Raw genomic sequence first — 9,925 nt, forward strand, 5'->3', positions numbered from 1 at the left:
CTATTGAACTAGCCTCTTTAAATACTGACAATCATGGTAATAATATATTTCTTCTGAAAAATCCTTTTAGTAATATTCTTACTATACACTAAGATACAGTGATGTCATTGTGTTTACTTATCAGACCTATAAAATTAGTTTATTTTCTGTTTTTATAAAATATGTTGTCTTTTGTTAGACTCTGACTCCTCAATAAGAAGTTTCTTCAGTCTGTAATTCTCAGCATTTATTGAGCTCTCTTCCTTTTCTTTTCTTTTCTTTGCCAATAGCAAGGGTCAACAAACAAGGCCACACATGCGATGTGGCTGAGTATTACGAGACCAAGATATACTGCAGAAAATGTTCCCTCAGCAGTTTCATTTACTTTGTGGCAAGTTGTGCTGATGCTTCCAACATTTTGCTCTGGTGTTTTTATACTGGCTTCTTGCCTGTAATGTTTTTCTACAATAGATGCCATTTTCACAATATTTCACTGGTTCTTAATGATTTCTAGCCCCTTTAACATTTAGCCCAAATAAATCAACTTGTGAGTCAGATGTCTTTTATGTAAACATAGTCCATAGTTGTAGAAGTAATTAAAACCAAAACAAATAACTTGTAGCTACAAGAACAGCATGATTTCCACATCCCAGCACGTATAGCTTCTAATATAGCCCAAGGCAGCTACATATGCTCCATATATTTATCTCTGAGCCTTCCTGACCCTGTTAAATGAAAAAAAAAAAAAAGGTAATTATGTAGTAGAAATGAAGAAGTACAAATGTTCATGGTGTAACTAAGAGTATCAGTTCTCTATGACTACAACATTCAAGTTGACAGTATCAAGAAAATCAAATACAATTACAACCTCGGAAAAAGTCAGTTCTGAATTAGTGTATAACTTTTGTAGTGGGAAGAGGGCATGGACTGCTCTTCACTTCATGCATGGCCTCTTACTGGTGGCCCATCTTTCCAGCAGTACTCACAGGCACTTGACTGACATCTGCCGCATTTTCTCTCATTTCTCTGTTTTTTTAAGAGGAAAAACTACCTGCCTTATTTTAGTGGCTAGCTATCTGCATAAAACTGAGTGATCCCATACTGAATTTGAAGCTTGCTACCCTGTAATTATTCATGTGGAGAACTCTGGGCGTTGTTACTAATTCAGACCATGCCAGAAAGCTTTGCATTTTTCTGATATAAAGAATTTTGATAAGTACTATATAGAATGATACAAAGTAATATAAATACCATAATTTAAAATTCAGTATAAGTCTATGAAGACTGTATGCCTAAGTGCTTCTTAAACTTGCATTATTTGCTCCAGTAAGTTTTGTCGTATATAGTAATCCTGCTGCTTTGTTTCCATAATACCATGTAAAATAGCTGGAAAGGGCGAAAGAAAATTTTGAAGCACCTGATAGCATTATGCAGAAGCTGTGCAAAAATGGAAGGAAAAAACTCATCAGGGAGCAAACATACTATACTAACTTTAATCTTAGGCACATATCAAATTACATTGTACTGATTTTTCGTTGGCTCCAGCATAGGGAAGGAGTTCCACATGAACTATTGCAGTAGGTAATTTCACGCATAGAAGAAGCATTGCTTTAATGAAGATAGATCAAAATATTTGCCAGTATTATTTTAACATTTTCCAGTGAAGTAAATGGACTACAGTTGTTATCAATCATATGGAGACTAAATGAAGTCAGAAAAAACCAAGAAAACCCTACCTGAAATAAAACTATTTTTTTCCTTTGTCTTATACACTACAGGCGTAGGGTAAAACCTTGATTATTATAGTAAGCTTGCCAAGAACTTCAGTGATGCCAGAATTTCACTTCTAATTTTTCCAGCCTTCTAACGATTTTAATGTTCTGTAACAAATGATGTAATTCTCATGAAAGGTGAATAAAGCCTTTCCTTCTATATGTTAATAATGAAAACTTTTGTTTTATATTAATTAGTGAGTAAAATGGGTCTTTAAGGTTAAAAAACCATAATGGTAATTTATTTCTAGTTATTTTTGGTAAATAATTGTACTAAAGAATCTGAAAACTTCAGTACATTTTAGTAAAATAGATCTCATAAGTATCAAGTTAATTTCCAGTGACAACTTATATTCGTTTTATGAAGGTCATCAATGAAGATTTTCTCAGAATATATTTGCTTGATGCTACCTAGCTTCCAAATGGTCTGTGAAGATATGAATCGCTTTTCATTGGTTTTCATTGCAGAAAGGTGAGAAAGGAGATCCAGGTATTCGAGGCATCAATGGACAAAAAGGAGAATCTGGTATCCAGGGTTTGGTTGGACCTCCTGGTCTCAGAGGTCAGCCAGGAGACAGAGGACCCCCAGGACCACCTGGATCAGATGGAAAACCTGTATGTATAGGACCTCAAAACTTGTTATTTTGGATACCCAAACAAATGCATGCTCTCTGTTCTTTTTAACTGTTCTCTGTTCAATTCAGGCACGAGAATTTTCAGAAGAATTCATTCGACAGGTGTGTTCAGATGTGCTGAGAAGTAAGTTTCAAAGCCTTTTTACTGTTCTTTCCTTGTTTAAATTGCTGAAGAAGTTTCCTGATAATTATAAAGATGCTTTCTTGAAAGTAAGATCAATATTGCTGATTTATCATTTGTTTTCCTGCAGGTTGCGTACTTTACTATTTTGTTTTCTAAAGGCATCATATTCTCTAAAGAGAGGAAACTACTGTTGTATTGGTGGCTAGGGGGCAATATTTTTATATTTTATTGTTACAACACTGAGCAATTTTTTGTTTGAATTTTCACAGCCCAGTTGCCTGCCATCCTCCAGAGTGGAAGGCTACAAAACTGTAACCACTGTCAATCCCAAAGTGCTTCCCCGGGACTTCCAGGACCACCGGGTCCAAGAGGCCCTGAAGGTCCAAGAGGATTTCCTGGTTTACCAGGAAGTGATGGCATTCCGGGCCTGACAGGCATCCCAGGTCGTCCTGGGGCTCGTGGGACAAGAGGTACTGTGTGAATGTGTCACAGTGTTAATGGCCTTTATGACTGTTTTCAGTTTCGAAGGGGATTAGTGCAGGGTGGAGCAAGGGAATAGCTGGGTTTGTATCGCAAAGTGTAATTGATGACATGGTGTAATGTAAATGTTTCACCTCTTACAAAGAACGCATGTCAGAAGAAGAGAAAATAGAAGAACGCAACAAGATAGCTAGTGTTCAGTTCTACTATAGTCAAACTTTGTTTTGATCTTCTTAGAGAATCCTTAGTCTCATGTAAATGTTTTAAACTGCAGTTAGATTAATTTCTTTTAGATCAAATATGCTTAGCCATGGATTGTAGTGTATTTCCATGTTTTCCAGTTTCTTTTCTTCCAAACTTCTTTGTTTCTGCTATTTTAAAGAACAGTATTTATTCACTGGCTATTTACTATTTGCTACCCTATAGGCTGATTTTTGGCATGCAACAACTTTTATACTCCCTCTGATTTCCTGGGTTTTTCTCCTTTCTTTCTTTTTATCTCATAAGGATTTTTACTCCTTTCTTTATGCTTTTCTTAAACATTCTGATTTCTTTTTAGGCGAGCTAAGGTTTATGCTTTCAGGTAACTCATCCATCTGAATATTCCAACTGATTTCTGTGATGTATTTGCAGACTTTAAGTTAAGTATGCATATATAGTCTGGAACTAGACCAAAAGACTGGGAGAAGTCCATAATTTGGTAACTGGTCCCAGCAGCCCCTGAGTTTCCACACTAACAGTTCTGCCTATTGCGTAAGAGTTGGAAAAATGGGATACCTGTTTCTATGAAGAAACTGAATTTATTGGGTTGTACTAGTGTAAGAGAGCACATTATTTTGCCCCTCTCAGTATTTCTTTGGTGGAGACTTAATTTTGCCATATGTTGTGGAAGATTGTCTATATATTTTTTATTCCACAGGGACTGTGGTGAATACCTTACGCTTCTTTCATACAATTTCTTAAAAAATTTGACAATGGAAAGGCAATGACAGCAAATTTCTTAATTGCCCATCATGTATTCCCTCTGCTGATAGTGGCTGTCTGCTTAACAGGTGCTACATCAGCTCTTAATTCAGTAGAAATTATGATAATTTAGAACACAGTTATACTGTACAGGTTACAAGGAAATGCTTATTTTACATCCCATTATTTGCTTTTAAACTATTACATTTTTTTATTCAATAAGAATTATCAAATGCTGACTTCCTAATTCATTGGGTGAAAATATTCTTAGTGTACAAAGATATACATATGTTTGTTAATCCACAGGACTGCCAGGGAAAAATGGCGCAAAAGGCAATCAAGGAATTGGGGTTCCTGGGATCCAAGGCCCTCCAGGACCTCCAGGTGAGGGGTGGTTCAGCTGTGCAGATTCAGTGCATGCTATTAATTTCCAAAAGAATGTGGTTTAGAAAAAATGTTGATATAATTTGAAAAAATTTAGATAGTTTTTACACATCGTAATTACAATATATGGTTTATGGCTAATGCCTGTCTCTTGCATGCCTTTTAAATTGTCATATAATACAATATTTAATATAAGACAGGTCTTGTAGAGATTGGTACCGGAGACTGCTGTTTCTTGATAGATGGATCTTGAAGTCAGCCATTATCTGAAAACTGAGCCCTGACATGTGGCTTGTAAGCATTGCTTAGTGAAGGAAGATGTTCTTCCTAAAAGTAGTGTTTTCTTGCAAAATGCAAAGTTGAGTCGAAAAGATATTAGGGCCTGATCCAAAGCCATAGAAACTAATAGATAAAGGGGGATTCTGATTCACGCCACGGTGGTTCCAGATTATATGATAAAGTATATCAGCGTGCTAAAGTAGACTTCTTATATTTCCTTAGAAAAGGTATTTTTATTTCAAGTGTTTTCTACATGCTTTAAAAAAAAAACCTCAGTAAGGTATCATGTTGCAGTTTATGACAAGAAGTGCCTTTTTTAGAAAATAAAGTTTTCTTAATCTGTATACTTCACCAAAGAGCAGGGGGTTTGTGGGTCCACACTTGCTCTTCTTTTCATTTTAATAAAAATACTCTGTAATGTATTTCTTTATTGCATGTGTGTCGTTAAGGTCCTGAAGGTCCGCCAGGTATGAGTAAGGAAGGACGTCCTGGAGAGCGTGGGCAGCCTGGTAAAGATGGAGATCGTGGCAGTCCTGGAATTCCAGGACCGGTTGGACCTCCTGGAATTTGTGACCCATCGCTATGTTTTAGTGTAATTGTGGGGAGAGATCCGTTTAGAAAGGGACCAAATTATTAATTTGTGATACAATAATTTAGAGGAATAGGTATGGTGCTTGTCTTTTATGGTCTTTCAAGTCTCAGGAAGGTGACCAGCAATAATCCCATATGCAGGAACAAAAGTACTTCTAAAACTAAAAATATATAATGATCCCAAAGGTTTACACATTCCTTTAAAAAAGAAACTCCAATAATTTTTTTATAACTTGCATCAATTGAATCTCAAGTGTTTTTAAAGAGATCATCAGTTTTAATAGGAATAAAATTAACTATAATATTTGATATTTAGTATTTAAGTGTCCTATCATACTCCTGTTACCACTGAAGTCCTTTGCAGAATTGCTGGAGATGGCACTGGGAGCAGGATTAGGCCTGAAATGGTATAGGTCAGGTATAAATTACTGTGACATTTTTCACATGCAGACAACATATACAGTATTTGATTTTGAAAGAATGTGGCTGGCTTTGACTTCATATGTGTGTGAATCTCATTGGCTTGTGTACATTTCATATGTCATAGCTCCAAGTGTTCTGTGAGTGAAAGCATATATCAGATTTTTATAAATTAAGCTAAATATCTGGACTTACTATGGAAGTAATATCACCTATTTTGCCATGCAACTCTTTGCTTAAAACCAAGGTGAAATGCAAGAGTAGAACTACTGGTTCAAGAAGGGCCAAGTACCATTATATCAAGTGTCTTTTATTAAAGATGGTACTGTCAGCCTCCAAAGGTCAAAAGGTTCCATGTGGGTGATAATGAAAATAGTATTAAAAATAAAAAAGAACAAAAAACTGCTATCGCTGGCTTGTAGCTACGATTTGATAAAAAAAAAAAATAATTAAAAAAATGTTTGCACAACTCCAACATAACAGTTCTGCGTAAATTAAGTTATATACCCTTTGCTGTTTCTCCCCAAGGACTGCAGTTGCTAAACTGAAGATGCAGGTTTACAAGGAGAAAGGTCTAACTGCTGGCTGACTAGCTCCAATGTTTGTTACGCTGTTTCCTTTTTCATTTTAAGCAAGCTATGTGTAATTTTGATTGTATGCTTTGCTAATGAGGTGTATTGCGGGCTTTTACATAAAGAGCAAAGGCACAGTTCCCAGGAGAATTTAAAATCTGTTTCTTAAATTAAGGCAGAGTCTTGTATTGAACTTAATCGACGCTTTATAAGTGGCTTTTTCTGATGTGTTGTTTTTCTGTTGTCCTACTATCAAAGATTGTTGATATGCTTGACATTCAAGGTAAAATAAAATTTTGTAAAGAACTGGTGGTAGTTTGATGAGCGATTGCAAAAGTCACTTGTGTCCTGTGTCAAAGAAAAGAGTGATGCCTGTAATACATGGAGGGATTGTTCCACCTTACAGCTGTGCCTTTTTTCCCCATTGTCCTTCCATTTCCTCTGGATAAAGCACCGTCCCTGGGAGCATCACCTTTCCACTGGGCTCCTGCTGCGTACGGGGCAGGGAGTGGCAGAGTGGCCAGCGGCACTGGGCCCAGTGGCTGCTGCCCGACCAGGGCTGTGGCCTGCAGAAGGGTGTTTGCAGTGAGTAGCTTAGCCTAACCACAGCCTTGGTTATAGCGGCATGCAATCATTAGTGTCTCATAAAACCTAGTCTAAATCTAAAACCTTCTCCAGCTTGTCCACATCTTTTTTTGCTTAGCAGGGACCAAAATTGAACACAGTGTTCCAGGTGTGGCCTGACAAGTGCTGAGTAGAGTGGGATAATGACTTCTTTATCTCTCCTGATGATGCCCTTGTTGATGCAACCCAGCATCCTGTCGGTTTTCTTTGTCGCAGCAGCACACTGGTCGATCATACTGAGCTTGTTGTCCACAGAGCCGCTCCCCAGATGGGTAGATCCCAGTCTGTGCTGCACTCCTGGATTATGTTTTCCCAGGTGCAAGACCTAATGCTTGTCCTTATTGAACTTCACAAGGTTCTTGTTAGCCCACTCTTCTAGCCAGGTCTTCCTGCAGGATGGCCCTCCCTTCTGAAGTGTCCACTTCCCCACTCAGTTCAGTATCATCGGCAAACTTCATCGGGGTGCACTTGATCCCATCATCCAGATCACTTCTGAAGACATTAAACAGCATTGGGCCCAGTATTGATTCCTGGGGGACCCCACATGTGACAGGTTGCCAGTTAGAAAAGGAGCTACTTATCACCACCCTCTGTGTGTGGCCTGTCAGCCAGTTCCCCACCCACCGCACAGACCACTTGTCTAGACTGTAACACATCAGTTTCTCTAGGAGGAGGCTGTGGGGAACCGTGTCAAAAGCCTTGGAGAAATCCAGGTAGGCAATGTCCACCGCTCACCCTACAGCAGCCAAGCAGGTTACTTTGTTGTAGAAGGCGATCAGGTTTGTCAAGCGCTGTTTGCCCTTGCTGAATCCATGCTGGCTTTTCCCATTCACATGCTCCATTTTACTTGTGATAGCTCCCAGGAAGATTTGTTCTGTAACTTTCTCAGACTGAAGTAAGACTGATGAGCCTATAATTTCCTGGATCCTCTTTAAGCCCTTCTTGTATATTGGGGTGACATTAGCTGTCTTCCAGTTGGCTAGGATGTCCCCCAATCTCCACAACTTCTCAAAGATTATGGAGAACAGCCTCGCAATGATGTCTGCCAGCTTTCTTAACACCTTCAGGTGGGTATTGCCAGGGCCCATCCATTTGTATGAGTCAAGCTCCTATAGTAGTTCACATACCAACTCTTCCTTCACTGATATTGGGTCTGTGTTTGCATCAACCTGGCCTGTTGTTCCCAGGGCCTGGGACCCAACAGTGCTGGTAAAGACAGAGGTGAAGAAAGTGTTGAGAACCTCTGCCTTTTCAGTGTTGTTGGTGACTAATTCACCTCTCCTGTTTAACAGCGGGCCAATATTTTCCTTCTGTTTGTTGTACGTACCTGAAGTTTTTGCTTTTCTAACTGCATATCTGCACACCTTGGCAATGCCCTCATAGTTCTCAACAAGTATTTCTCCACTTTTCCATCTCTGCTACACTTCTCTTTTGGTTTTGAGCAGACTCAGAAGCTCACAGTTAAGCCAAGGGGGTCTCTTGCTCTGCCTACTTCCCTTACTGTTTAACGGGAAGATTTGTTTTTGTGCTTCCAGGAGAGTGTTCTAGAAAAACACCCACTAGCTCCTTTATCATCCGTGGAAGCTTTCCGCAGAATCCCTCCCAGTTGAGCCCTGAGTGAGCTGAAGTTTCCTCTTCTAAAACCTTTGTCTTAGTACTAATCTTCAGTGTGCTTAGCAGGATCCAAACTCCACAACATTGTGATCACTGCAGACAAGGCTATAACTACACAAGATACTATAAAGCAGTTTTTCTTGGTTTGTGAGCAGCAAGTCCAGCAGTGCCTTATTCCTGATTGGCACATCTAACATTTCTATGAGGAAGCAGTCCTCTATGCATTCCAGGAACTTGATGGATGATATGTGAGCTGCTGTATTGTTCTTCCAAGAAATGTCTGGGTAGGTGAAGAACCCATAAGAACCAGGTTCTGTTGACCCGAAGCTTGATCAAGTGACCCAAATATTGCTTTGTTGGCCTTATTGTCTTGGTTTGGAGGTCGGTAGCAGATGCCTACTGTAAGATCCCCCTTGGACATGACCCCTTTGATCTTGACCCAGAGGCATTCGATAGGGCTTCCATAATCGCCGTAGATGAATTCTATGCATTCAAGGTTCTCCTTAATGAGGTTCTCCCTAATGAGGTTCTCCCCTCGTAGATGAATTCTATGCAACTCCTCCTCCTCTGTTTCCCTGCCTGCCTTTACGAAACAGCCTATAGCCATCCATTGTGATCCTTCAGTCATGTGAATTGTCCCACCACGTTTTGGTTATTCCTATAGTATCATAAATTTCTGACCGGGCGCAGAGCTCCAGTTCTTCTGTTTATTCCCCCAGGCTGCGTGCATTGGTATACATACACCTGAGGTGGTTGGTCTTCTGGTTCTCATCTTGGGAGGCAGCTAAGGAGCATATGTTTGTTGGTTTTTTGTTTGTTTTTTTTTTGTCTATGCAAATAAAAAAGACACTTTTACTTTTCCTCTGCTCCTTCTGGTATCTAAGGTAGCTCAGTCTTGCCTAGCATGAGTATTTCTGTACAGTGCTGTGCAAAGAGTACAATCTCAGCTAGTGCATGTCTTTGTTACAGCTTTAAGGCAAAATCTTGCGTTGGAGCTATTTCACTTTGTATAATAAGATATTAAGAAAGACTGGCTTTGAAAACTACATAAAGAGGCTTCACTGAAAATAGAAAAAGCTTCACACCCTTGATCTCCAAAAGGAGGAGATTTGAAGCTGAATCTATTTGATTGCCTTATCTGCTGAGCTGTTTGGATGCTTTGAGCTTCAGTACAGCTTTATCTTTGGTATTTTGCTCTGAATTTGAGTCTGTGAACCTGTCACGTTTCTACAAAAAGGATTTGGTTTTGACAAGTTGGAATTTTCCAGAGGAATTACTAACCATCTAACCTGTGCAGGTGCCTCTTTGAAAGCTAATAACAATGTAGCTTATTTAAATGAAGACAAACACTTTGAAAGTCTACTTCTACATCATTAAATAGCCAGAAACTATTAGCAAGTGTCTTGCATCACATTTAAATGCATACGTTATAGCCTAGGAACCTGTGATTTAGATTATTGCTCCTTGCAAGATTTAATCAAGCCAGAA

General features: G+C 39.0%; 1 protein-coding gene across 1 annotated transcript in view; it reads left to right on the forward strand.

Moving 5' to 3' along the window:
* Window positions 1-6,487, forward strand: part of COL21A1 (collagen type XXI alpha 1 chain) — a 124,991-nt gene extending 118,504 nt beyond the window's left edge. Inside the window, exons 26-30 of the mRNA XM_054197217.1 lie at window positions 2,220-2,366; window positions 2,456-2,510; window positions 2,780-2,980; window positions 4,260-4,337; window positions 5,066-6,487. Coding sequence (XP_054053192.1) covers window positions 2,220-2,366; window positions 2,456-2,510; window positions 2,780-2,980; window positions 4,260-4,337; window positions 5,066-5,253 — 669 coding nt within the window. The 3' untranslated portion in view covers window positions 5,254-6,487. The remainder of the gene's footprint in view (window positions 1-2,219; window positions 2,367-2,455; window positions 2,511-2,779; window positions 2,981-4,259; window positions 4,338-5,065) is intronic.
* Window positions 6,488-9,925: the final 3,438 nt, after the last annotated feature.

Source organism: Rissa tridactyla, chromosome 3 (genome assembly GCF_028500815.1).
Source record: "Rissa tridactyla isolate bRisTri1 chromosome 3, bRisTri1.patW.cur.20221130, whole genome shotgun sequence".
Taxonomy (NCBI): Eukaryota; Metazoa; Chordata; class Aves; order Charadriiformes; family Laridae; genus Rissa; species Rissa tridactyla.